The sequence below is a fragment of the Aspergillus vadensis genome, assembly GCF_003184925.1.
Source record: "Aspergillus vadensis CBS 113365 unplaced genomic scaffold BO88scaffold_19, whole genome shotgun sequence".
In the NCBI taxonomy this organism is placed as follows: Eukaryota; Fungi; Ascomycota; class Eurotiomycetes; order Eurotiales; family Aspergillaceae; genus Aspergillus; species Aspergillus vadensis.
In genome coordinates, this window is record NW_020292057.1 from 684,891 (window position 1) to 711,137 (window position 26,247).

Here is a 26,247-nt window from a genome sequence, read left to right on the forward strand (position 1 = left end):
CGGCGCGATAACGGATACGATTATATAGTGATACGACTATATAGTGTATCGACCGCATCAGAATATAGTAAGCAGGTTAACAGTAGAATAAAACCGTATCAAAATAATAACATAAACACACCCTAGCCTGAATCAAATACATAATGTGAAAATTTTCCATAGACAATGGAATAAACTAGACACTCTCAACATGATTCATAGATTGCTTATCCCCATCATCGTTGGCTTGCCCCTTAGCTAGCTGCGGAATTCCCTGCCGCACTTTCTCCTCTTCCGTGGGATACGCGTGTCTCCACATGGTCCACAATGGTCTCTGGAACAAGTCATCAATACTCTCAATTGACCTTCCTTTCAATTCCGGCAGACAAAAGTAAATAAACACCACTCCGGCGTATGTCAGCATAGCATACAGAAGAAACACTCCCCATCCCATGTTCGTGATCATGTCTGGTGTGGCTCGAGTGATACCGTAGTCGACGATCCAGTTGACGAAGAAACAGAAGCCCATACAGACGGATCTCTATTAGGGAATCAATTACACGGTTACACGACAGAGGCTCAGCAGGGTATACGTACGATTCTGGTTGGAAATATCTCTGCCGCCACGATGTAGCAGGCCACACTATGCCCAAATGACCATCCGAAGGCATAGATATAGATCCACACTATTCCAACAATGCCTCCCGCTGGTGTTCCACCGACGGTGCTAGTGTTTGTACCTGCGAAGCGGAGGTAGAGGGCGAGGTAGAGCATGGCGGTTGCTTGGAGGACGGCACCGACGAGAAGTGGCCGACGACGACCTACTCGGTCGACTAGGTAGGTGACGTAGAAGATTGTAACGACGAATTTGACGACTCCGTAAACGCCTGTAGTGAGGAGGCTGTTCGACGTTCCGTTTACGCCGATAAGTTCGAATATCTCTGGGGCGTAGTACTATTGTGAGTTTTGTCAGTATGGAATGTGATGGCGAGTGATAGACACTTCTAGACTCACATTCAAGGAATCAGTGCCGGTAAACTTGTGGAAAAGGAATAACATAACGGCAAGAAAAAATCGTCTTGCGTTGCTCTTGATGAAAATGATGTCTTGAAGAACGACCCAGTAGCTGTGTCCTTGATGGCATTCTTGCTCGAACCTGACCTGGGCAACAATTTCCTGATATTCTGTCTGGATATACGGATGTTCAGCAGGAAGCTTCCTCAACCGACAGAGATTCTTCAGTCCTTGCTCTTCCTTCCCGTGGTTAATCAGATACCGAGGTGTTTCTGGTACGAAAGGAATCATCAAGCACATCAACACCCCAGGAATCAACTGAATCCCCATTGCCGTTCTCCATTGGGTGTTGTCTTGCTCAACACCTGGAAACGACCACAAAGAGACTCCGTAATTAATCCAGAAGGCGACCATCAATCCGGCTAGAATCATGAGGTTGTACATGGCTGTTGCCGACCCTCTCACCGATTTGGGTGAGTTCTCAGCCAGAAACTGTGGAGACAGCATCGAACTGGCCCCAACTCCCATTCCGCCAATGAAGCGACCGGCAATGAGTACTTTGTAGTTGGCAATCATTTGCATCACACCACCGATAACGAACACAAACCCCCATAAGAAAACAGACCACTTGCGGCCTAGGAAATCGGCGGTTGGCGCTGCACAGAGAGAGCCAGCTGATCCGCCGGCTGCGAGCATCGCTGCAATAGTCCCCTAATCCTCTTAGCATTTTCCGTTGCGTTGTGGGAGTATGCGAGTATGGTACCTTGCGGCTATCAAGCTCTGCCGTGGTCAGCTTATCGAGCCCAAATGCATGTTCGAATGATGGTAATGTGAGGATTCCCCCGATATTTCCCGTATCGAAGCCATAAAACCAACCAGCCCAGGCAAGGGTGATTAAAAGATAGGCTAGTCTTCCATTGAAGATTTGCCTGGGATCAGTTCTGGCTTCCTGGCTCGCCCAGATGCTGGTTCCTCCAGCCATTGAGATGTGGCTTTAGATTAGGGCCACAATTAGATGACAACACTTTTGACCACTTGAGCATGCAATGAAAAGAATCTTGGCCCTGGTCAATGTGAAACCCAAGGTACGACTCTCCCCACATAGGACAAAATACACCCTGGTTGTTGCCGAAATGGGCTCCAATATATGGAGGGGAAGCTGCGCATGATCGCAGCCCCTCTTGGACTGTTCCGGCATGATCTGCATTACCCCAGAGCGATAGCTGCATTGGATCCGGGGTAAATGCGGGGATCAGTCCAAGCTATGCTCTGTAGCCGATCGTCGGACTGTCCTCCGAGCGTCGAGGGGCTCGTCGGCGCTGGACCGAAAGGCCTGGGTCCTTTGTGGAGATTAGCCAATCAAAGCACTTTCATTAGGTCATCATGTTGGAGCTCTGGAAATAAGAGAGAGGAATTTAGACCAGAAGCTGAGATGTCTTGACCACAGATCTAAGCCAGTCTGTTTTGGTTGACGATGACTGCCATATTTCCTTCAGACAGTTCAATCCGTTCCGTGGACAAACCCTACTTCTACCGTGAGGCATACCTGCCTGCACCCACGGTACAGAGCCATGCATCCAATCTACTGCAAATGCCAAACGGCGATCTGCTATGTGCTTGGTTTGGCGGAAGTCTAGAAGGGAAGCCCGACATCAGCATATTTCTTTCTCGGCTGAGATGCGGGGAGAGTGAGTGGACGGAAGCGTCCAAGATGACCCACGACAACACCCGGAGCGAGCAGAATCCTGTTCTCTTCCACGCACCTACCGGAGAATTGTGGCTTCTTTACACCTCCCAGCATGCTGGAGACCAGGACACGGCCATTGTCAAGTATCGGGTGTCCCGCGATAGCGGCACCACATGGGGCGATGAGGAGGTCTTGTTCCACGATACTGGTACCTTCATCCGGCAGCCAGTTGTTGTGCTTGATGATGGAGCTTGGGTAGTTCCAGTTTTCAAGTGTCGTGTGCAACCGGGAGAGCGATGGCTGGGAAATGATGACATTTCCTGCATCCGCGTGTCAAGGGATCAGGGTCGTTCCTGGACTGATTCAGAGGTTCCCGAAAGCACGGGGTGTGTACATATGGAGATCCAACGACTAAAGGATGGAACGTATCTGAGCATGTTTCGTAGTCGTTGGGCTGACAACATCTACCTAGCGACATCGCCAGATGGATTAGTGTGGAGTGCCCCGCAGCCGACCCCTCTCCCAAACCCGAATGCAGGCATTTGCTTTGATGTGCTGCCTTCCGGTAGGGTAGTGTTGGTTTACAATCATTCTTCCAAGCGTGATGCTATAGGAAGAAGACAAGGCCTTTATGATGATATTGCTGATGGGGTGGACGAAAGAAAAAATCAAGCATCAGCGAAGGACGGCAGGGAGTCGTTTTGGGGGTCACCAAGAGCTCCCTTGTGTGTTGCTTGGAGCGATGATAAGGGAAGCACATGGAAGCACCGAATACTAGAGGAGGGAGATGGGTATTGCTTGACAAACAACAGTGAGAGAAAGCTCAACCGAGAGCTGTCGTATCCTAGCATGATCTGTGCTGATGGGACGATCCACATTGCGTATACATTTTGGCGACAGCGGATCAAGTACGTGCAGCTCAAGGAAGACTTCTTTGACGATGGTCCGGCTGGATGGTTGTCGGGCTCTATTAGAAGGATATCGGCGGGACTTGGGCTAACGGGATAGGTGCTGCTACTACGGGTCAGGTATACGAGTTTAGATATGCCTCATTGTAGATATGCTTACTGATAGTGATACTATTGCGATAGATATACGAACATTGACTGATAGTTTTCTTTACGAAGCATGTAGAGCAGCCATCCGGTTCTCCATCGTTCCGGTTTCCCTCCTATGCTGCTGAATCAAGTATGAATGGCAAAGTGGCAGCCGTGCCCTTCATAGCTTGGCATCGTACATACACTGTCGCAGGTGATTTTATCTTCTTCTTGGTTACAAAGTTAAACAACGGGATAGTAAGCTTGGTTTCCTTTGATGATCGAAACATCGAATTCGCCTTCCATACAAGTATAAGACCAAAGTACATAACAGCTGCAATAGTATACTAGTATTTGCAGCTACTCGTAGATTTCCATAGCGCCCTCAGTATCGTCGAACATAATCTAGCTATGAAACAGCATCCTTCTATTATGGCCTATCTATTCACCCCCTTTGTACATCTGGCAAAGAACTCTCAATATCCACAAGATGCTTCATCACACCGATTACCCATTCCTGCGTTGCTGCTGATGGTGCTTTATACGGCTTTCGAGGGAGGAATGCTGCTTGGTCCGTCACTCCTGCGACTGGTCCGGCAAAATGTGCAGCGGCAAACTTGGTGGGCGCAATGCCTTCCTTGCAAGCCTTTTCGGCCTGTGATATCAACCCCTGCAATTTACTTGCTTCTTCCAGCTGCCCGGCCTCCCACAAAGAAAATAGCTTGGCAGTTGATTTCGGGAAAACGTTCGCAATTCCTGTCACACAGCCTGATCCGCCTCCGCTGAGACAAGGGATGAGCCAGTCAGATGAACCCGCATATACCCCAAACTGTTCGTGGGTATATTCTTGAGTTAACCGGGTAACCTTGCCAGCGTTACCACAAGTCAATTTTACCCCGACTATGTTGGGATGCTGCGCCAATGTGGACATGACATCCGAGTTCATATCCACGCCATTGCAGACAGCGGGAAACTATTTTCTCCTAGTTAAGCCCACATTCATGCATGCATTATGCGTGGAAAGAGACCTTACGCTGTATATGACAATTGGAAGAATGTTGCTGTCTGCTACTTCCGTGTAGAAGTCAAGGATGACGTCTCTTGTGACTGCTTTAGGCCAATAGCTGGGCGGCAGAAGTAGCCCAAAGTCTGCTCCTGCCTCACGAGCGTCCTCGGCCAGGCGAAGAGATTCGCTGGTTGATTGCCCACTAATCCCCGCCACCAGTGGAAAGTCATCAAACCCCAAATCCACAGCCGCCCGTCGAGCAGTTCTCAACAACTCCTTTCGCTCAATTGACGATAGCAGAACCGCCTCGGCATTCGTGCCAGCGAGTACGAGTCCGGCAATCCCACTTCGGATGAGATACGTGAAGGACTTGTAGGAAGCATCGTAGTCGATCTCCTGCCGCGGTGTCCCTTTGAACAAAGAAATTACTGGGCAATATATGCCCGGAGGCAACGGTTTGCTCTTGTGGGGAATTGCTGAGGTCATGGTTGTTATCTGGAATATTGTTCAATACTACAAACTACTAGTTACTGTCTTTATAACAAACCACTCGGGCTTCTCCCGACAAGGCCGGGATAAACATAACCGACAATGCGGGGTAACCAGGCTGAACGCCCAACAACCCTCAGAAACATCAGACAAATGAAATGTTTGCGACATCAAAAGCGCTACAATTCGACATGGGTAAGCGCAAGCGACAGGCATCCATAACGGAAGCCGACGGCCACAGGGAAGCAGTCGCTGGCTCCCTCACGCCAGCTTCGGCCAGCTCCCGACAGCAGCAAGGCACACTGGAATATCCCGGTCGGTCTGAGTCGCCTGCCCATCAAAATGCGGAGAGAAGCCCGCAACAACCCGCAGCAATTGCATCGCTGGTCAATGTCTTGCCCAGTATCACCCGAAAGGTCACTGCATGTGTGGCCTGTCGGAAAAACAAGGTGAAACTTCGGTGTCTAAGAGGTTACATCGCTCAATCTGATACCCACGCCCTAGACAAAATGTGATATGCCAGAAAATGGTCCACCTTGCGTTCGATGTCGCCGGCGATCGCTGTCTTGTGTACTAAATCGAAGTCTTCAATCTTTGGTTGAAGATACCAAGTCAGTTTCTCCCTCTTCCACCTCAAACTATGTAGTCTAAACTTGTATGCCCTACAGAAATGTCGAGCACCTGAGGACCGATGTACAGAATCTGCATCATACCATTGACACCATCTGCCAGACCTTAGACCTTCAACGCCCAAGGCCACTTCTAATAACAGCAAATGAGGGAAATGAGGAGGGAGCTATTACAGAAAGCATCGGGCCAGACCGTGAATGTGACGCTTGTCCAACAGAAGGATGCGAAGTATCCCCACCAGAGTCACCCACAGCGGTGCAGGCTCCTATTGATACCTTCCTCGACATCGCCAAACATGGAACTCCAAACGCCACGAAGATTCCACCAGGTGTCACTCGCACTACCGGCCGAGTGGATCTCATTAGTAAAGGCATCATCACAGTCGAAACAGCAGAAAAACTACTGCACCGCTACTTCTCCCGTCTAGATCACTTTCTCTATGGCATCTCTAATGAGAATCAGGATATAACCCATCTACGCAAGGAATCTCCAACACTGCTCGCTGCCATATGCACTGTCTCAGCCCTCCATGACCCCCATGACCAGGAAACCTACGAAGTGTGTAACCGCGAGTTTCGCTCCCAGGTTTCGCGGTCTCTGTTTGAGAAGCGTGACGTGGAATATCTACGAGCCTTATGTATTACCTCTTTTTGGCTTGCAGACGCTTCACGAATCTTGTCTAGTGATGGCATCCGTCGAGCAGCTGATATGCGTCTCCATCGCAGTTTCGACTCTCTTCTTGGCATTCATCCGCCCGAGTATTCCTCCCCATCGAACTCGTCACCAATAGTTGCAGCAGATCGCATTCGCCTATGGTATTTATTATTCGTCTGCGATCAACACCTCTCGATCCTCCACAACCGCGACTCGCTTCTGCGGAACGATAAGGATATTGCGGTGAGCTGGGAATCATACCTACATCGCGCAGAAGCAACTGAGTCAGACGTACGAATTCTGTCGCAGGTGTCGCTGCTTTTAATCATGGGCCAAGTTCGAGATGTCTTGGGGTCCGACAAGGAGATGCAGCTGCCATCGGCCCTTACTCATCAGATTACCAACTACTCGCGACAACTCGACAGGTGGTTTACCCGATTCTCTGCCCTCTTCGTCACGAATGCGCATATCGGGGAATTTCCAAGAAGAGGGTTGGAGCTGCACTATCAGTTTGGGAAACTGTACCTCGGTCATCAAGTGTTCAAGGGGCTCCGTGGCAATCCTATCCCCCTTCCTTTTCTATCCGCAGCCCAAATGGCTCATGAGGCGACCGTCACCATTTTTGAGATGATCCTAAACGATCCCCAGATGAGCGAGAACCTCGTCGGCATGCCACACTACTTCCATGTAATGATCGCATTTGCCGGCCACTTGTTACTGGAGATATGTCACAATCATCATGTGCAATTAAACATTGATCTACACGGCGAGCTTCACCTCATTAGTGCGGTTTTAGGCGTCTTTCGCAGGATAGAATGCATCACATATCACCCATTGCGCCGAATGGCGCCTGGGCTAACTCGGAAGCTCTCCGAGACGGTTACCTTGTTAGGACTGAATGGTCTGTCTGGAACTAGCCACACTGGCAACATCTTGCCTCCTGCGGTTCAACATGCAGAGATAGCTGATGGTGCAGGACACTCAGCCCAGGCCTTGGGCTCTATGAACAATATGTTTGTATTGGGTTCTACTGAGCCTCCCGTTGATGATTTTCTGTTCACCGATATGGGAGAATTTACCTTTCCCGATTTAGTGTCGAGTTTCATGCCGTAGATATGTCAGGCTGGGAAGTTGATGTTCAGAGTTGTTTGCGATGATATTTGTAGTATCCGATATTTTCTTACTACTACTTAACCACAATTTGTATCAGCACATAGTAACCATAGTGTCCTACTTCTATCTCATTCCTACAACGCGCACAGACTACAAACCCCCCTGCTTCGGACGTAATTATATAGCCTCCACAGGGAGAGGCCTATACTCTTCCTCAAGTAGCCTAACCTCCTCATCAGATAGTTCAACACGCAAAGCCTCTCCCGCCGACTCAATTCTCTCCATACTATTCAAACCCACAATCGGACACGCGCCCTTCTTCAACAACCACGCAATAGCAACAGCACTCATACTGCACCCTTTCACCTTTGCCAACTGCTCCACCCGCGAAACAATAACCTCATTCTGCTCCCCAGAGAACCACTTAACCGTCTTTTTATCCTGACTCGACCGATACGTCTGCGCATTCCATGGCCTAGCCAACAACCCACGAGCCAAAGGACTCCAAGGAATCAGCCCAATCCCCTCGGCCCTACAGAATGAATTAACCTCCCGCTCCTCCTCCCGATAAAGCAAGTTCCACAATCCCTGCATACTCGTAAACGTCGTCCAATTATTCATCTTCGCCGTGTACTGCAACCGCGCCAACTGCCAACAATACATGCTCGACGCACCCAGATAATGAACTTCCCCCATTCGGACAAGATCATGCAGCGCACACATAACTTCCTCTGGCTCTGTATCGTCCAGCCGATGTAGCTGTAAAACATCAATATACGTCGTATTCAGGCGCGCAAGTGACCCTTCCACCGCGTCGAAGATATGTTTTCGACTCAGACCCATCTGATTCACCAGCTCACCGTCATTGATGGCAGGATTGGGTCGCGATGGAGAATCCGGGTCGAAGACTGGATAATATAGCTTGGTCATGATCACGACCCTGCTTCGTGGGATGTTGTATTTCGCTAAGGCCTTAGCGATTACAATCTCTGATGTCCCGTTAGAGTAGGAGTTCGCTGTGTCCCAGGTGTTGATTCCGCTGTCATAGGCTTTCTTGAGTAATGGGAGGGCTTCGTCTTCCGGAAGTACCCAGGGACTGCCTTCCCAGGCGGGATTGCCAAAGGTCATGCATCCGAGGATGATTTTGGAGGTTTTGAGGCCGCTTTTGCCGAGGCGTTGGTATTCCATTTTGTGATTATGTGAATGTTACTGCTGTGGATACTGTGGTTATGGACTGTGTGCAATGGTAGTAGCTGTGGCTCTCCATGATGTTTAAATTGTTTTGGTCTTGATCATCATCAATGTCAGGGGGAGACCGGCGAAGATTCGTTGAGAGGTCGGAAAGATTCCCGGTGGGCGGGGGAATCTGTACTACTTTCGGGGTTTTCTCCGCAATGAACATTTTGGCTTGGGTTTCTACTATCCCAGTCTGGTCTGTTATTTTAATCATCAATATTTATTGATAGATCAGTTTAGAAGGGTAATTCCACATTACCTTCTATGGCAAAGATTAACACATGGTTGATAAACTCTATTTACAAATGCTCTTCGTGTTTCTTGGAACGATGGGCTTCCCAAAGCCCTCACACATTGGCTTATCATGTCAAAAGGGAGCAAGCCCAGTGGCATATGAATGGGTTATTCCACGATTCATTTTCTCTTCAAATTGATATTTATTGAGATGGGAGCCCCGGTGAAGAGATTTAACTCGGCAATGATGGACTCTTTTCCAGGTTTGTGGCAGCATATTCAGTTGTTGTACTAGCCTATTCACAGTAACTGATACTTCCCACCCCGAGCCCACCTTCGGGTAACACTAATGTGTTGTTCCACAATGTGCTTATTCTCTGGTGAGCATTCAATCCTGATTACTGAGCCCCTGAACCTCCCAGCCCCTCATTCTTAGAGCAATGCTGGATTATTTATCCATTTCATAAACCCTTCTTGAACACATTGTCCAAGCTAATATATCTTTGCATCAGCCAAAGACTGTTCTGACAGAAGCCATCACGAAAACATGGCTTCACGCCTTCATATTCCATTTGGTCAGTCTAATAAGGAACAGGTCAGTCACCATGAAATGCGCGCCGATGTGATAGAAAAAACCAGTGGCATCTTCGCAGCAGTTGCACACCATGAAGCCGCATGGATTGAGCCTGATATTCAGGATGATCTCCGTGTTATATGTGAGGATCTGCACATCTCAAAAGCTGGAACTTATCGGGATAAGCTCTCGCCAGTCTTCTTTAATCCTCTTGGAACGCATAATATCCCCAGACTTGATCTTACCGATGCTCAAACCCAAGAATCCATCAACGACATCACCGAAGATTGGGACAGCCCCCCTCCGTGGCCACGGACAGTAACTGATCAGCTTTACGAGTTAATTTACGCCATTGAATACTACTTCAGGGAAGGCAGTCGCATTTATGAATTAGAGTATGGGTGGTCTAATACGTTGTCACACTACGCAAAGTGGGTCGAATGGTAAGCCTTTCCTCCCTGGGGACACCTTGAGCCTGTACACCTATAAGCAAAGAAAGCAATCCTGAGCTGACAAACATTACATGAAGTGGGGGAATTACCCCGCAGCTCATCGCCGAAGAATTTGATCGTCCAATTTGGGGATCGCGTGGATCAACACCATATCTCGGTTATGTAGCAAGGAACCAGCTCAACATGCCCCACACCCTGCTCGCAACGCTAACACGGTCAGAGGCGAATGAGAAGCTTTCGAGGTCAGAGGCTTTGACCATCTTGACGGTTATGTTAACTAGGCTGAAGAGTGACGATTTTCCCAACCACAATGTCATACCTGTAAGTAGCATTCAGCGTCAGCCTTATAGCTGCTCTTCTTTGAAAGGCTCACCCATCTTACTCAAAACCAGATAATGTTGATAAGTGTCTTCGCCGGATTCCAGGTCAGGGTTCTAGAAGCCCACTACGATTTCCGGGGACTCGTCATTCGAAAGTCTAAATTCCTAAGCTTCGCGAACCGCGACGCGGCGATTCCGAACATGGATATCTTGATGAGTTTTATGTGTTCCGAAGTGATCGGGAACACAAGGGATTTGAGAATCCTGACCAAAGTGGACCCCCAGATACCATTGCAGTGATATGTGTGGCAAACTAACTGTTCAACTACAGCCGGAAACCCAAGTCCCCCAATCCCTGGGCGATGGTTGTAGTCTGGATGACAGAGCTGTATTGGGATCAAGGAGGTTGGCTTCCCTGTTGCGGGTCTCGTGCGCCGTCGAGACCTCGCACACCGGACTTTCCAAGCCCCTCTGACGCCTGATCAGAAGGGACTCTGGTGTGCGAAGAGAGTAGGACAGGGTGACTTTTATCGGCTTTGACGTTTTGCCAACCTCTCAAAATTCTTGTAGCGGGAGAGACTGAGCCCTGTGAGATTGATCAGGGATTCCAATTTACTTAGAACAAGCTGAATGAGCTAAGCCCAGGATGTGGCTGCCTGCCTTCTTTTCTCTTATAAGACTACCCTGCACACTGTATCCAAGAGTTGTAGTGAAGGCGATGCGCCGGTCCTTCGACTCTCCTCCGGTATGACGCTTAGCGGTTCCCCTTCGTTATAAGGGGGCTTATCGCCCTGATAGCAGCGACCTTTTGCTAAAGTCGAATAAACCTCCTATGTCCTCTGTAATCGGCGAAGGGACAGCTTGTAATGATAAAGGGGACTTATGGTGAAGGGCACCGGATCACCTACTTCTCCGCATTTGGCAATTCCGAATGATATTCACTGCCTGCCTAGCTCGGCTGTAAACACACAACACCGAATTCAATTAGTGTAGGCGGGGTCTACCTAACACAGGGAATGTTTTTTCCCCTTCTAACAATCTCTCAATACTACTCGCTCCCCTTCTGCGTCTTGCTGATTTTCTTTACATTTCTTCCTTTACCTGGCAAGTACATTAGCGAAACTGCCGAAGCGCGCAATAAAGACCAGTCCAACCAAGCAAGAAAAGGCACCCCGGAAAAAATCCCCACAGACGCTGGACAAGGTGGAGGATTTCGAGATACCGACATCTGCACGCAATTGGCATGCGATTGTGCAGAAAGGAGGTCTACGCCATCGTGGAAGCTAAGAAGGGTGTGCGAGCCAGAAAGAACCGCACTATCATCACCCAAGAAGCCTGTGAGATTGTCGGGTGGCTTATGAAGCACCCACAGTCCAGCATCTTCAATGATCAGTAAGTAGGCTCCAAGAGCAGGCTTTTTTCGAACAAGTCAATAACTCTGGCTTTCGCGCAGCTTTCTTCTTGCCTCGCAAGACCGTCATCAGATCTTTCTCACCTTTGCGAGGTTCCGCCACAAGCTATTTGAGTACTACAAGGATGGAGCTTACACTGATAAGTTTCTGTCCCTGGAGACATTTGGGCCTTTGGACGCCGAAAATCCCCTTCATCTCGTCCATCTGGCAAAGGTCATAATATCCGCTATTCTGATTGCAAAGGCGGCCCTACATGTGTAACTTGTCTTTTCTCATCCAAATACCCTCGATCTATTTTGTTGAATCTCAAGTTACAAAGACGTCCCAGGGACCATTTCGTCTATCTATTCAACTTGGTCAAACAGCAAGCCGGCAACGGTGTCTGTCCGAATAAAGCCTAGTCGAATCAATCTACCAGTTTGCCTCTGTTCATCTTTGACGACCATCGGCACACGTCATGCACTGACAGGTCCAGCTTAAAGTCTTAGATTAGGCATAAAGTACTTTTCAAAATGGTTGGAAGCAATAAGCTCTCATATATCGCATTTGGGGTTAATCGAGTGTTATGACAGGGGTTTACATGCTAGCGAGTCAAATGGCATTCCAAGCTGAAGTTCCGTATCGCATATTGAAGCGCTAGTTCGCAAAAAATAAGTTCTGGGCCTGCTAGGTTAAATTGCATTTGCCAAATTGCATTGATGCATTGAATGAAGTTGCCCACATGGTGATTAGTGAATGACTTCCGTAGTCTGCTACTTCTCACCTTCTGAAAAGGTAGAACGGGGGCAAAATCCTTTGCCATATCTATCATCACTTCGATGAGTTTTGCTTTAGCCATTCTTCTTGTTGATAATTACACCACTGCCCCTCCTCCATAATGTTTGCTACGATCTTAAAAGGCCTCGCTGTAATCATACTGTTACTGATTATACATCACGTTTCCATCCACTTCTTTCGGCACAAAACAACCATATTCAATACACATAAGCAGTGTCGCTTGATAATCGCTGCAGATGGTCAGTTCATTAACAAAAGAAATCTATTGTCACCCTACGAGTCTCGCGCACTCTCCAATTCTAGATTCAAAACAGCGTTTTGCATTCGAAATGCGTTCACGAGCTCCGACAAAGACTTTGTGACCCAGCACCTGAAGGACATCAAGGTGCTTATAAATCTCACTCCTCTGAATTGGAACCATCTGTCCCAGTCTATCCAAGAGTCAGCACGCTACTGGGTCGACTCACCAGAGGGTACAATCCACTTGGCCAGTATTACTCAGACTCTTACTTTGAGGTTGGTGCTGGTAGGGATATTCAAACTAGAACCTAGGATTCCACCTTCTGCAGACCTCTTCTTCGCCGACTTTGCACGGTGCATCAATGAATCCTGGATCATAACTAAAGGGCCCGATACCCTTTCATTTCAAGACAATGAACAGCTACGGGACTGCGTCACTGCTTTCTTTCCTTCATCTGATCAGTTTCAGCCCGACGAAAATCCGCTAAATGTGATCCTTCCGGGCTATGAGACAAGCTGGAGGGTGGCGCTCCGCATGTTTCTCGAGATTAGGCGTGCCCAGAACGAAGTTTGGGTTGATAAGATGGTGAGCTTTGCACTGCATCCTACGAAGGTGCAGTTCCAGGACGACGGCGGCGGCGGCATTTCTGTCGAAGCAATGGTACTCGAGGCTCTTCGTCTGTATCCACCTACCCGACGCATCCGCCGAACATTCCGCTTCGATGATGGCAGAAATGGAGCAGTTGATGAGACCTTTGCAGCAGATATCGAAGCCTGTCATCTGGACAAGAGTATCTGGGGAACAGACGCCCTGGAATATAAGCCTTCGCGATTTTCTACATTGACCGAGGAACAGAAGGAAGCTTACATGCCCTTTGGCATCTCCCCGTTTTTATGTCCTGCAAAGCCTGTCTTCGGGCCCAGGATGGTAGGGATGGTTGTTGGGATTCTTTTCCTCGCTTTGCAGGAGGTAGGAAGCTGGAGGCTTGTTGGCAGGGATAAGCACTCTGCTAATGACTATGTGTCTGGCGAGCGATTGAACAATGACCGCAGTGCATTTGATGATTTGTTTTTGTATCTCAACGAGGGGATGGATGGCTGACTGGTTTCGAAATCTTTGCCTCGTTTTGTCTTGATCATGTGTACATTTAGTTTTGCTGGGCCGATTTTACTGATTTTAGGGAGATGGGATATTCTTCTCGCTGGAGTTGAAGTTGGGAATTTTGTGTCTACGCTATGTCATTTCCCCTCTCTTCCTTTGTTTCGGGCTGTTGCTTTAGATGGTGTCTACCGGTTGAATCCTAGCCCGATAACCGTCTTGGTACAAATGCAATGTCTTTGCTCGAGACGGCCTTCAATAACTATTCCAAAACTTGGTCAAGGTTATTTCCGGGGAAGCAATCCGTCTGTCCATTCACCCAGGTTCATGTCCAAGCCAGTTAACGCGGAAAGAAACCAACCCAGTCCTCGACCATGAATCCGAGACCCAATCCACTCCCTTCATTTCCATCTCATACATTCACAGTCGACCACAAAGTTAATCCACTCTAAATGGAACTATAAATAACAGCCTCCATCAGAGCACCGCCTCCACAACCTGCCCACCGCCACTATTCGTAGTGATATACAACTTCTTCCTCATCCCCTCCTTTTCAACAACATGCACCGAAGTGGGCCCACGAACCACCTTTGTAAACAACACCTCAACATCACCATCAGGACTAATTGTGCCGATCGCACTCCCATTCGGACCTCCCATAGCCACATAGACTGTTCCCTCCTCATCAAAATCAAAGTCATCCCACTGATATTCCTCCAACCCGGAGTTCAACGTAGCAAGAACCTCCGCTTCAACCTTGCCATTTTTCCCAGGCACTGCAATACCATCATCGGTAATCTTTACTCTTCCAAAGGTCTTCAGTGCAGTATTAGTATAGTACGCATATTCCCCGTGCGTCTTCAATCCATTGATCCCGATCTCTGATGATCCATTCGCCGGAGCTGACAATGCATCGCTTTCGATAACGATGTCCGAGGTTCCGGTCAGCGTGTCGATGCGGAATATACATCCTACACGGGAATCCGCTGCTAAGACAGTGGTGGGATGGCGTGGGAGGGAAGCGAGACCATTTAGCATGATAGCCTGCGGAAGATGCGCCACTGCTTTGGTGACCGGGGAAGCAGTGATGTTGGCGGCGTAGGCCCCAAAGTCGATGGTGTAGATAGTTTCATTGTAGTAGTGATAGGAGCCACGAACACCACCGGTGATGGCGTACTTGCCGTGGCCGATGGGGGCTATACCGGTGATGGCGGTGGCGTTGGGGTAGAAGGAGGTCAAGAGGTTGGCGGTGGGGTGGGGGTCATTGAGGTCGAGGGCGTAGAGACGGGCGTCGGTGAAAGTGGTAATGAGCATAGTGTTGGTGACAGGGTCGATGGCGCCATTTTCAATGTCGGTGGAGGTGGTGAAATTGAAGAGTTGGGTGACGGATATGGGTGATGTTGGTTGGGAGAGGGTAGGTGAGAGGGTCAGAAACGTTAGAAACAGTGTGGAAAGATGCATTGTGAGGAGTCTGTGATTTGGAAATAAAGATTTCGGGGGAGGGGGTGCATTTTGGTTGCGAGAGGGGCACTATATATGCCGGAGCGGTGTTGATGATCGTCATTTCGTGCTGTCTTCTCATTGATGGACCTTGTTTACTATTTGCTTTGAATGTGGTCCTCGGGCAAAATAGCTAATTTCGGTTAGTTTGGAGGCGGGATGTTAGCAGGTACGCGGTGGATCTTATCTGATCGGATGGAGTCTGGGGAAGTTGACTGGCTCGGTCTTGTCATTGATTGTCAACGGTTGATTAAGGATCGACATTGGTTATTCCCCGGTTCACGGAGCGACATAAGTCTCATTGGTTGTAGAAACCATCTGTTGTTCTTCATTCATGATATAAATTTAGTGCAACAAATAACAAAAACAGAGTTGAGACAATAACCATACAACACAGTTACAAAAAGGTTAGTAGTATTGACTACTGTTATGGATCACCTCGCACCCCTCTCTAACACCACTTCGGGCCTCTACGTAAAGCTTCTCATGATGAAGACTGATGTGTCAGCTGTTACTAATATAATTCAGCTATGCTGTACGTTTATATATCATGTCCTCGAATAACCATCGAGAAATATTTTCTTTCTTGGCTCAAGGCTAGTAGTCATGTCAAAATTTCTGATGGCTTCCTAACAAGATGGCTCAACTCAGGAGTCCGCTGGTCAAGTCTTGGACATTCAATGGATTTCTACTGGAAGTACACAGGGTCTTTCATCCGAAGTACTGAGAACATAACAATTGTCATTACTTCATTTACAGGCAAGACCCTGTTTCACAGTCTCCGACAACCCACCATAGGGCCCATGGTGCCCACTTCAGGCCGGAATATCCGGCATAGGCCCCTTGTGATCCGGAAAATCGGTGCTACGGGCAACCTCCTCCCATTCCTCCGCAATGCGCATCATATCCCGCGCCTTCTCCTTAAGGAACCCAAGAGAATCACTACCAAATGGCACACGCAAGGGGATTTCTTTGCCTTCTGCAATACCCTCTCCCTTTGCAATCTGGATGACCTTGGCAATCAAATCCACCGCATTGCCTGGTGGGTTGCGGTAGTTACCCTCTCCGCGCACGCGACACGCGTCGTTAAGACCCCGGTAGAAATCGACTCGATACGGAACATGGTTGATGTTTCTCATGACTTCAGTGCTGAAAATGCCTGCTTCAATAATGAGAGGCTTGATACCCGGTGCCAGCCAGCCTAGCTCTTTCGAGAGACTTTCCACGGCTCCTGTAGCGGTTAAGAGTCACACCGTCAGCTTCATCGTGAACGTTCAGATGGTATACCGGGGGCATTTACCTTCCAATGCAAATTTACTGGCGCAGTATGCGGATGCAGCAGGCTCTCCCCAGAAGCCAGACTGTGATCCCATGTAGATGATCATACCTTGACCTTTTTCGCCCTTGCTGCGGAAATGCGGCAATGCGGCGCGGGTCAGGTTGATAGGACCATGGAAATTCGTGTCGAGGGATCTTTTCATATCCTCCGGTCTAAAGGCTCAGTCAGTCAAATGTAGCCTTCCAAATTGAATTGGTCAAACAAAGGACATGGAGTCCTCAGGCCAACACTCACGTGAGCTCCTCGATGGCCCCGCATTGGATGTACCCCGCGTTGTTCACAAGTACATCTACTCCCCCATAAATGTCAATGGCCTGTTGGAACTTCGCGTTCAACTCTTCTTGGGGTGCCGTGACATCGAGTTCAAGAATAGTGGCACCAGTATCTTTCAAGTGCGCGAGCTTGGTTTCAGCATTCCGCCCTGTCGCGATGACGTTGTCACCCCGTGCGCGGAGCTGGCGTACAAACTGCTCCCCGAAGCCACTGGAGCAGCCAGTGATAAACCAGGTTTGTTGTTCTTTTGTCATCTTTGCAAGTAACTGATGCTGACTCTACAGGTTTGGGGTCCTTATTATTTGCCTGTGCACAAGGGAATAAGAAGTGAGGATCGCTCGAATGATTTAGACAATCTGGGAGGCGCCAGGACCTGCCAGGGGGCTTGCCGTCTTTAAGTCTAGTGAATCCGAGTAAGGCTGGGGAATGAGGGGCTTATTGAGTTTTAGTCTGTCAGACACGCAGGCACATTCCGACAGGACCCGCTTACAGTGTCACACTATAGCGGTAGCAGTGTTACCTTGCATGGTAGGCAGCAAGCAGCCCCCAGTCATTTTTACTATTGGAGCTACTGCAAGGATTAGTGCTGACAGCCCAACTATTCAGGAAGGTTTAGGGATGATCTTGCAAAATTGAGTTTCGTAAAAATTCGATGTAATCTAACGACAATATACTAAATGGCGGATGACAGGTGTTCTTAGTTCCCTTGCCCCTTCTGCACATATTGACTCTTGCCAGCCGCTTGCTGACCCAACTCCCTGATGCTACAGTCTGCCAGGATATTGAAGACCGAGAGCTCTGCCTTCATTTCATTGGCGAACCAGAACCGCAGCTCGACGGCCACCAGAGAGTCCACACCGAAGGAATGAGCAGGCCTATTGATATCAACATCCTCCTCCGGTACCGAGAGGGCTTGAGAGAGTCTCTGCGCGAGAGCTGTGGCGATAATGGCTCCTGCTTCTTCTACATTGCCAGCAGCCCCGAGAAGGGCTCCATAGTCTACGGCCTGAGCAGAGGTAGGGGCGGACGCAGTCGTGCTTTGGTCCATCCGGTGCAGATGTCGGTACAAGGTCCGCTTCATGTAAGGCAGCAGTTCTTTGCCTTGCTGAATCATGGCCATAGGCCGGTTCAGGGCCGTGAGGACCTGAGTCTCCCATCCTGATGACACATTCAGGCGAGGATTACAAGCCCAGTCCACAACACTGTGAAGCTCTTTCTCGGACAGGGCGTCGAAACCGGCGTTGACCCACCGCTCGGATACGTCCTTTTGTTCCGCCACGTAGCCGACGGACGTGAGTAAACCGACATCAATGGATATGCATTTCTGGCCGCGTGCCCATCTATGGCGAGCAAATGCATCCTGGAACGTTGCGGCGGCATTATACTGAGACTGGCCTCTCGACCCAATCATGCCACCCAGGGAAGACAAGATGACAAAAAAGTCCATGTCAGCTGGAAGATGGTGATGGAGGTTCCAAGTTCCAGCGACCTTGGGGTCGAGCACTGCCTGCCATTCTGCCAGAGACATGTTGTCAAACAATCGGTCCTGTAAAGTGTCAGCTGGTTGCTCAAGCAACACCAAACAGGCTAAGTTAGCATACCTTAAGTACCATAGAGGCCTGGATCACTCCCTTGACTGGAGGCATTGTCTGTTTGCAATCACCGATTGCGCTCGCCAGAGACTCGGAGTTGCTAACATCACACTGGGGAGTAGCCACATTGACACCTCGTTCTGTAAGCTCTTTGACTAGCTTAATGGCATCATCAGTAACTGCGCCCGAGCGGGACAGTAAGATCAAATGCTTGACTCCTCGAGTGGTAAGCCACCTTGATAGACTCCGGCCGATACCGCCCAGACCACCAGCAATCAGATAACTGGCTCCAGAGTCGAAGACATATTCCGGGTCGTTACTGGGCACCACCGAGACCTCCGCCTCTTCCTCCCAGTCGATCACTGCCTTGCCCATATGACGGCCAGTTTGAAGGTAACGGAAGGCCGACTCAAATTCCCCGCGTGAGAACTTTGTCACCGGCTGAGGAGGACCCAACTTATTTGCAAAGAGCAGCTCATGTAGCTCATCCATCAGTTGCTTAATAACAGCCGGATGATTCTTGTATACCGTTTGGAGGTCCAGTGAAGAGAAAGTGACGTTCTTAGAGAACTGGTACATGGCAAGCTTCTGGAAAGAGTAGATGTCTCGCTTTCCAATCTCAACGAACCGTCCCAGAGGCGCGACACATCTCCAAGTCTCAGCGAGTGCCTCGCCTGAGCTTGAGTTGAGGACAACATCGACACCGCGACCGTTGGTTGCGCGCAGTATCTGCTTGCCGAATGCCAACTTTCGGCTCGAGAAGAAACGATCGCCAGGGATTCCATAACGCTCTTGCAGAAGATTCTTTTTGACTGTAGAACTGACTGTCACAAACACATCGACACCGATATTCTGTGCCAACTGGATGGCAGCCTGACCGACAGCGCCCGCGGCTGCATGTATAAGTACAGACTCGCCTTTACGAAGGCGGCCCAGGTGGGTGATGCCGTACAGCGCTGTCAGCCATACCGCTGGGAAGGCATCGGTGAACGCTATATGATCAGGAATAGGGATGGTGGTGTGGACTTTGTTCCGGACAAACGTCTTAAACGCCCCAGAGGCCATGCCGCAGACGCGATCACCAGGCGCCAGATGTTTCACTGCAGAACCAACTCGCCGGACAACGCCCCCATATTCATGTCCTATGTAAGAGTCGGTGATCTGCCCAAGTACACACATCACGTCGGCAAAGTTGACTCCCGTGGCCTTGACTGTCACTTCCACCTCGTCTTCTGCTAGCGGCTTACTTGGAGTCTCATCCCTGGCGTACCGGAAACTGCCAAGCTGCCCAGGAGAAAATTGTATTTCCAGAGCTTCAGTTGGCTCCCTGCCAAGCTGCCTTCTCTCGATGTCTCGGTTGCCAGTCTGGGAGTAGACATAATCATTGATATCATTGGCTTCTACCACGCGGGGAATGAGTGCCATGTCGTTGGTCTCGCAATAATCGCCCTCCCAGTTCTCAACCCCGGACGCGCCACATGAGCGCTGAAGGACACTGCAAATAGTCTTGCCGGCAGAGGCTATGTCCTGGATGTTCAAATTAGCCCAATAAAGGCCAGGCTTCTCCAGCATTGCAGCTCGACTAAAACCGGAAGTCATTGCATTTTCTGGTAGTGCAGCGTTAACATCAGCACCGGATGTTATCCAGTAGATATGACTTGAAAAGTCTACAAGTCTCTTGAAGCGAGCAAAGTCCTTCCCACTCATTGCCGCTAGGAACGGTCGTCCCAGGTCAAGAAGTGAGAGACAAACATTCGACTGTGAAGTTTGCTCGGGGATAGCATCAGGCGTGAGGATGTCACATTGCTTCCCCCACGTCGAGGAGAAGTAGGAAGCAATATCTTCGGCAACCTTGAGTTGAAACTCGGTATCGGCAGCAATAAAAAGCGAATCCGGTAGTTCAACCCGGCTCGGTTCCTCATGAGATGCTCGAGAGAGGAGGAAGCTGAGTGTATGGTTCTCGACATCTGGGAAGTCGGTGATTGCCATTTCCACACCAGTGTATCCGGTCTGTCTCAGATAGTGATCCCATTCGTCCCGAGAATACAATGGGCACCACTTCCGGTCCTCTTCGGTTGATCTCCACCATCCTGGAAGTGTTCCCCAGATGCCATTGAGCACGGTGTCATGCTTGTTTGTTGGCTCCATGAGAATGATGTAGCCGCCTGGTTTCAATAAGGAGCGGGCATGACGTAGAGTATCACTGACACATTGGGTGGCATGCAGCACAGTGGCAGCAATTACAACATCGTATTCCCCCGGTGTGAAACCCTGCTCAGCTGGATCGCGCTCGATATCCAATGTCTGGAAAATCATGCGATCAACATGGTCGGAGAATTTAACCTTGGCCTTTTCAAAGAACCCAGGAGAAATATCGGTGAAGGTGTAGGATTGGTATCGAGGAGTCACGCCTTTATCGCTACCCTGTTTTCCCAAGGCCGACAGGATTTGCTGGGTACCGCTTCCAGTACCAGCACCGATCTCAAGGATATCAAGCTTGGAGTTCTTGTGCGCAAGGAGATCCATGAAGACCGCCATCCGCTTGGCGGTAGTCACGAAAATCTCGTCCTTGTACAGGTCCTTCGCCAAGCCTTGATTGAAGAGGAGGTCTAACGGATCCACTTCTTCGCGGACAATTGCGGCAAGGTGCTTGCAGAACGAATTAACCGCGCCCTCAACCGGGCCTGTCGCTGCGAACTCCTCCAAATATTTCTCGCGACGACTCTCGTCGGCTAAAGTATCTTTCCATGGTGTTTGGAGAAGAGGATTGCTGTCCCCCAAAAGGTCGAAATGATATCGCACCCAGGCCAAGTACCTTTGGAAGTATGAGGAAGAAGTCTCGTAGCCTTGAGCGTCCAGCTCCTTCAACATTTCCGACATGTAGTGCAGAGTCACCACATTCTTAGAAGGCTTCCATTGAACGGGCATTGTCTCTTTGTCTAAGCAGTAAGCCTCCGTCTGTGAGCTGCTAATAAGGTCAACATCAGGCTTCCAATCGAGCCTGTAAAAGATGTTGCGTTTCTCGGATGGCTTATAGCTAAGGCTAGACACGGTTGTCACCCGATAGCCCTCAATCACAATGGCTGGTTCTCCCGTATCTGAATTGATGGCAAGAATGAACGAGTCAGTTTCTCGGGCTGCTTGTAGCGTGGTCTGCGCCAGAACATTCAGTTTTGTGGATGGTTTGCGCTCAATCAAATCATGCGAGATCCAGAAATCTCGCAGTTGAGTCGGTGCCTGCAATGGGCCAAGTTCTGTTCCACCTTTGGTGGTCGCCACAGCCGTAACTTGGAACACCCCGTCCAAGGCTGTGGGGTGGATGATATGCGGCTGGACTTGAGAGTTCTTCTCGGGAACTTTACCTCTCCACTCATCAGGCTCAACGACGGCCACAGCTTGGTCCCCTTCCGGATCGTAGGCTAGGTCGTGAAGAGTATTGAACAGGGGACCAAAGCCATACCCAATCTTATGACCAGCATCATAGAAGACCTGCTGAGTACTCGTCGCTGAGCAACGGTTGACTGCTTGTTGGTACATCGACTGGTAATGGTTCTTGGTTAAGCTTCGCTCGTCGCCTCCATACACCTCATCGGGCGTCTCTTCGTATTCCGTGACGACAGAGCCAGCGCAGACCTCCCGCCATTCATTGTCCGAGTACACATATACGTTGAACTCTCTGCATTCGACTGTCTGGACACCAGTGGTCCGACTGTTCTCTGCATTACGTAGGAAGATCTGGCTTTCTACCCCTTCAGGGGTCTCAGGGACGACTAAGGCAGAGAAGATCCTTACGTCTCGCAGGCGGTATCCTCTAACTGCATGACCAGGCTTGACAAGATGCCTAGCAGCCTCAATAGCCATGACTGCCATTCCTGCGGCAGGGTAGACCGGGGATCCATTCAACTAAATTTAGGTTAGTAGATTGACCTCTACAGATAGCTATAAGTTGGAACTCACCCGATGGTCTGTCAGCCATGGTAGGTCGGATACTCGAATGGTGAAGCGGAACTTAGGCTCGAGCGGATTCCAGTCGTTTGTGGGAATGCCTACTAACTCGTGTCGAATATAGTCGCGCGTTCTGTAATTCTTGAACAGTCGACTCTCAAGCCAGTAAGTCTGGGAATGATTGAACGGGTACTCTGGTAGATCAACTACCATTTTCGCCGGTCGGTTCGACCCATGGCTATTGACAGCTTCAATCTTGACTGGGTAACCTTCAGTCCAAAGTTTCCCGGAGAGCTGCTGCAAGGATTTCAATCCGGAGACACCCCGTCGCATTGCTGCATCATATTTGACGTTTTCAGATTGAGGTATATTGTCCATGACCGCTCTCTGCATAGCTGCGTGTGGACCAATCTCAATGTAGTGATCCACTTGCGTGTTAGACCCTGCATTACGGCTGGATTGGGACAGATGACCAAGAGCTTCAGAAAACCTGACAGTCGACACGAGATTCTTCACCCAGTATTGGGGCAGAGAGAGCTGTTTGACTGGAACAGGTTGTCCTGTGACGGATGAGAAAACGACGGGTGTCTCTCCTTTCCGAGCAGATTGATTCGGCGGGCAAATACCCTGCAAAAGGCTCTTGTATTCCTCGGCAATCACTTCCATGTGAGAAGAGTGGTAGGCAACTGGAATTGTCAGCTTGCGGGCAAACACCTGCTTCTCGTCTAGGCGGACTTTGAGGGCGTCAATAGACTTGTCCAACCCTGTCACGGTAATGTTGTTGGCGCTATTTATGCAACCAATTGACAGGCATTGTTTGCCGTGGACAGCCGAGATCTCGTCGAAATGAGGCTGGAGTTCAGATACGGACAAGCCAACAGCCATCATGGCTCCACGTTCGCCAGTATTTGACTCTGCTACCCGAGCAGCCAGTGCTCCACGGAAGTAGGCAATTGTCCAAGCTGATTCACGGGAAATTGCTCCTGCGCAAAATGCAGCGGCAATCTCTCCCGACGAATGGCCCACCACGCCCCAGGGAACCACACCCCATCCCTCGAGGAGCTCCACCAGTGCTACCTGCAGAGCGGTACATAGCGGCTGTGCTAACGCCGGGCTATCAATCTGAGAGGAATTTGCAGGCTTGTGCAGCTCTTCGATCAGCGACCAGGAGCTTCCGAGTCCTTTAAGATAGGAGTCCGCTTTTAGAATGCTTTGCCGGAATGTCTCGTATTTCAGAAGCTCAATACCCATTCGGGCCCACTGTGCACCTTGACCGGTAAAGACAAAATTGATCCGAGGGCTTGTCGACGATCGCACGGGCTTCGGCATATTTTGTACCTGCGTCTTGAGACTTTCCAGGTTTCCTGCCAACGCGAAAGACTTCCAGGGCAGAACACTGCGTTTGTTGGATAAGGTGTATGCTAGATCCCGCAAGAATTCCTCCGATGCGTCATGAGAGTCGATACCAGTTAGGTAGTCTTCATATGCTGCCCCGAGTCGCTCAATTCCGTTGGAATCGGATGCAGACCAGGTGAAAACGTATGGGGTCTCTTCCGGTTCGTCATGCGAAGTACCATTTGACACTGTCGCACCGGTTCCATTGTGGTTGTTATAGCCATTGGTTGAGTGGCCATTTGTGTCTCCGTTTGTATGGCCATTTGCATGACCGTTCGTGTGACCATTAGCGTGGCCATTGGTGTAGCCATTTGTGACGTTGGTCACGCCATTCTCTAAGATAGCCAAGGAGGGCGGTCTTGTTGCAGTGACGTGGTGTGCTTCAAGGCCATGCTCCCGCAGGTAGTTGTATGCGTCATCCAGGACGGCGTGGGCATTCGATCCTCCATAGCCAAATGCGTTGACCGATGCCCGTCGGAGACCATCTGTGGGCCATGGAAGCGGCTTGGTCGGGAACTTTAGGTTCCATTCATCTGCCGGAATCCGAGGGTTGACCTCTTTAAGTCCAGCTATCGGGGGGATGATGCCTTTCTCCAGACTCAGAATTGTCTTGATCAGACCCGCCAGACCAGCTGTCGCTTCTAAATGGCCGATGTTGGCTTTCACCGCACCAATGTGCATGGGGTCGTCCGGGCTGCGATGTTTCTGGAAGACTGATTTTATGGCACCTGCTTCAATGGGATCACCTAGTTTCGTACCCGGACCATGGGCCTCAAATAACCGGGTGGATACGAGATCCAGACCACCCGAACGGTACGCCTCCCGGATCAACATCTCCTGAGCTGCCTGACTTGGCTGAGAGATACCGGGAGTGCGCCCATCTTGGTTCGTCGCAGTCGCTCGGACCACCGCTCGAATTACATCGCCATCAGCTATAGCATCACTTAACCGCTTCAGTACCAGGACGCCGAACCCTTCGCCCTTGGCATAGCCGTTTCCATCAGCCCCAAAGCTGTGGCAGCGACTGTCAGGAGAAATAAATTGCAGAGCGGAGAGCGAGATCGCGCTTGTCATTGGTTCGAGGTAGAGCTGTGAGCCGCATACCAAACTCTAGACACATTCCCTGTCAGCTAGTGTTACGTGAGCATCTCGGGGGTTGCACTCACCATTCGCGACTCCTTCGAGCGAAGGCTCTGACAGGCAAGGTGCAGGCCAATCAAACTGCTAGAGCAAGCTGTTTCAATGGTCATGCTCGGCCCCCGCAGATCGTAGAACCAACTCAGCCGGTTGGCTAAGATGGCTCCTGAGTTACCGGTAGCCTTATACGTGGCCTGGACCTCTTCGTCGAATTCGAAGAATCGGTTGTACTCAACTCCCAACGCCCCGACATAGACGGAGGTGGCGGAGCCCGCTGCTCTTTCGACGGGAATGCCAGCTGCCGTCACTGTTAGTATCTCACTCCATGATGTTTTTCTAAGAGTCTTACCATTTTCGAGGGCCCTGTAAGTTGTCTCCAGCAAACCTCGTTGCTGCGGATCCAAGCTTTCGACCTCACCGGGGCTCATGGAAAAGAACGGTGCGTCAAAGGCTGCTACATTCTCTTTTAAGAAATGGCCACCCCGTGCGTTTACCTGTTATGCTGTTAGGACCAGGTATCCTCGCCAGCGATGATCATACATACTGTGTCATTTCGAGACGCATCTGGGTGGTAGAAACCATTTATATTGAATCGGTCAGAAGGAACTTCTGTTGTGACGGATCGACCTTCTTGAAGGATTTTCCAGAAGGATTGGGGGGAGGTGGCATCCTGGGGGAATCTCAAAGAGAAGCCCACGACGGCCACAGGATCAGACCCGTCAAGAGTCTGAGAACTCTGTAGTGCTCCACCGCGGGAGACAAGGCCGTCAGTCGTTAGTAGTTGCATTGTATAACTTCGTTGGCACTACTGAAGGCGCAGTGTTGATGAATGTGGTAAGAGAACAGAAACCTCGATGGAGAGGATAAGTGGGAGTCCCTTCTTATCTACTTTGCTCCCCGCTGCGATTTCTCCCCGCTCGCCGTCGCAATCATCAATGTTGCGAGATAAATTACTCATGGCTCATCCGATTGCCAGCCTGACCGATGGGGAGCCTTAAGCGATAGCAAACGCAATCTGGCCATACGAAGTAAAGTGTGATGGAGCTGCATGGCCTAGAAACCTTTTTACGGTCCTGTCACAATCCATCATTTGCACATCGCCAAGCGCGAGTA

At 49.9% G+C, this 26,247-nt stretch overlaps 11 protein-coding genes across 11 annotated transcripts; 5 read left to right on the forward strand and 6 right to left on the reverse strand.

Annotated features, from left to right (window-relative positions):
• Positions 1–126: 126 nt before the first annotated feature.
• On the reverse strand, positions 127–2,199 carry BO88DRAFT_369779 (sugar porter family MFS transporter). Its single transcript, XM_025704153.1, has 4 exons — positions 1,757–2,199; positions 994–1,704; positions 577–933; positions 127–520 (listed from the first exon to the last, which is right to left on the reverse strand). Exons 1-4 carry the CDS (start codon positions 1,973–1,975, stop codon positions 176–178), a joined length of 1,632 nt encoding a protein of 543 aa, XP_025560776.1. The 5' UTR covers positions 1,976–2,199; the 3' UTR covers positions 127–175.
• Positions 2,200–2,448: 249 nt separating this feature from the next.
• Positions 2,449–3,709, forward strand: BO88DRAFT_369783 (sialidase family protein). The gene has a single exon (XM_025704154.1). It carries the CDS (start codon positions 2,468–2,470, stop codon positions 3,686–3,688), a length of 1,221 nt encoding a protein of 406 aa, XP_025560777.1. The 5' UTR covers positions 2,449–2,467; the 3' UTR covers positions 3,689–3,709.
• A 329-nt stretch (positions 3,710–4,038) lies between these two features.
• BO88DRAFT_369785 (dihydrodipicolinate synthase family protein) lies at positions 4,039–5,211 on the reverse strand (the record flags this gene model as incomplete). Its single annotated transcript, XM_025704155.1, has 2 exons — positions 4,039–4,690; positions 4,751–5,211. Coding segments are annotated over 2 exons (989 nt in total), but the record flags the coding sequence as incomplete, so codon positions are not given.
• Positions 5,212–5,396: 185 nt separating this feature from the next.
• Positions 5,397–7,693, forward strand: BO88DRAFT_406597 (Zn(II)2Cys6 transcription factor). The gene is made up of 3 exons (XM_025707192.1): positions 5,397–5,661; positions 5,717–5,823; positions 5,881–7,693. Exons 1-3 carry the CDS (start codon positions 5,404–5,406, stop codon positions 7,607–7,609), a joined length of 2,094 nt encoding a protein of 697 aa, XP_025560779.1. The 5' UTR covers positions 5,397–5,403; the 3' UTR covers positions 7,610–7,693.
• A 43-nt stretch (positions 7,694–7,736) lies between these two features.
• Positions 7,737–8,900, reverse strand: BO88DRAFT_90488 (aldo/keto reductase). Its single transcript, XM_025713246.1, has one exon. It carries the CDS (start codon positions 8,795–8,797, stop codon positions 7,787–7,789), a length of 1,011 nt encoding a protein of 336 aa, XP_025560780.1. The 5' UTR covers positions 8,798–8,900; the 3' UTR covers positions 7,737–7,786.
• A 149-nt stretch (positions 8,901–9,049) lies between these two features.
• On the forward strand, positions 9,050–11,084 carry BO88DRAFT_90491 (uncharacterized protein). Its single transcript, XM_025713247.1, has 4 exons — positions 9,050–9,459; positions 9,592–10,096; positions 10,183–10,426; positions 10,498–11,084. The coding sequence occupies exons 1-4, from the start codon at positions 9,429–9,431 to the stop codon at positions 10,723–10,725; spliced, it is 1,008 nt and encodes a 335-aa protein (XP_025560781.1). The 5' UTR covers positions 9,050–9,428; the 3' UTR covers positions 10,726–11,084.
• Positions 11,085–11,668: 584 nt separating this feature from the next.
• BO88DRAFT_417329 (uncharacterized protein) lies at positions 11,669–12,098 on the forward strand (the record flags this gene model as incomplete). The annotated part of the gene is made up of 2 exons (XM_025708300.1): positions 11,669–11,817; positions 11,879–12,098. The coding sequence occupies 2 exons, from the start codon at positions 11,669–11,671 to the stop codon at positions 12,096–12,098; spliced, it is 369 nt and encodes a 122-aa protein (XP_025560782.1).
• A 616-nt stretch (positions 12,099–12,714) lies between these two features.
• On the forward strand, positions 12,715–13,956 carry BO88DRAFT_345354 (cytochrome P450; the record flags this gene model as incomplete). The annotated part of the gene is made up of 1 exon (XM_025703290.1): positions 12,715–13,956. One exon carries the CDS (start codon positions 12,715–12,717, stop codon positions 13,954–13,956), a length of 1,242 nt encoding a protein of 413 aa, XP_025560783.1.
• Positions 13,957–14,352: 396 nt separating this feature from the next.
• On the reverse strand, positions 14,353–15,414 carry BO88DRAFT_467331 (uncharacterized protein; the record flags this gene model as incomplete). Its single annotated transcript, XM_025711516.1, has 1 exon — positions 14,353–15,414. One exon carries the CDS (start codon positions 15,412–15,414, stop codon positions 14,431–14,433), a length of 984 nt encoding a protein of 327 aa, XP_025560784.1. The 3' UTR covers positions 14,353–14,430.
• Positions 15,415–16,159: 745 nt separating this feature from the next.
• Positions 16,160–17,319, reverse strand: BO88DRAFT_392695 (SDR family oxidoreductase; the record flags this gene model as incomplete). The annotated part of the gene is made up of 3 exons (XM_025705072.1): positions 16,160–16,684; positions 16,754–16,944; positions 17,027–17,319. 3 exons carry the CDS (start codon positions 17,317–17,319, stop codon positions 16,269–16,271), a joined length of 900 nt encoding a protein of 299 aa, XP_025560785.1. The 3' UTR covers positions 16,160–16,268.
• Positions 17,320–17,762: 443 nt separating this feature from the next.
• Positions 17,763–25,921, reverse strand: BO88DRAFT_392699 (uncharacterized protein; the record flags this gene model as incomplete). Its single annotated transcript, XM_025705073.1, has 8 exons — positions 17,763–18,611; positions 18,667–20,822; positions 20,862–22,560; positions 22,615–24,150; positions 24,325–25,107; positions 25,164–25,432; positions 25,484–25,628; positions 25,679–25,921. The coding sequence occupies 8 exons, from the start codon at positions 25,919–25,921 to the stop codon at positions 17,763–17,765; spliced, it is 7,680 nt and encodes a 2,559-aa protein (XP_025560786.1).
• Positions 25,922–26,247: the final 326 nt, after the last annotated feature.

Excerpts from the sequence above, each read along its gene's own strand:
- BO88DRAFT_369779 (XM_025704153.1), bottom strand. The coding sequence starts at position 1,975 with ATGGCTGGAGGAACCAGCATCTGGGCGAGCCAGGAAGCCAGAACTGAT. Across the intron at positions 934-993 it reads CCGGCACTGATTCCTTGAAT|TACTACGCCCCAGAGATATT; the intron begins GTGAGTCTAGAA and ends AACTCACAATAG. Across the intron at positions 521-576 it reads AGATATTTCCAACCAGAATC|AGATCCGTCTGTATGGGCTT; the intron begins GTACGTATACCC and ends ATTCCCTAATAG.
- BO88DRAFT_369783 (XM_025704154.1), top strand. The coding sequence starts at position 2,468 with ATGACTGCCATATTTCCTTCAGACAGTTCAATCCGTTCCGTGGACAAA.
- BO88DRAFT_406597 (XM_025707192.1), top strand. The coding sequence starts at position 5,404 with ATGGGTAAGCGCAAGCGACAGGCATCCATAACGGAAGCCGACGGCCAC. Across the intron at positions 5,662-5,716 it reads TGGCCTGTCGGAAAAACAAG|ACAAAATGTGATATGCCAGA; the intron begins GTGAAACTTCGG and ends CCCACGCCCTAG. Across the intron at positions 5,824-5,880 it reads TCTTTGGTTGAAGATACCAA|AAATGTCGAGCACCTGAGGA; the intron begins GTCAGTTTCTCC and ends TATGCCCTACAG.
- BO88DRAFT_90488 (XM_025713246.1), bottom strand. The coding sequence starts at position 8,797 with ATGGAATACCAACGCCTCGGCAAAAGCGGCCTCAAAACCTCCAAAATC.
- BO88DRAFT_90491 (XM_025713247.1), top strand. The coding sequence starts at position 9,429 with ATGTGTTGTTCCACAATGTGCTTATTCTCTG. Across the intron at positions 10,097-10,182 it reads TACGCAAAGTGGGTCGAATG|TGGGGGAATTACCCCGCAGC; the intron begins GTAAGCCTTTCC and ends CATTACATGAAG. Across the intron at positions 10,427-10,497 it reads CCAACCACAATGTCATACCT|ATAATGTTGATAAGTGTCTT; the intron begins GTAAGTAGCATT and ends ACTCAAAACCAG.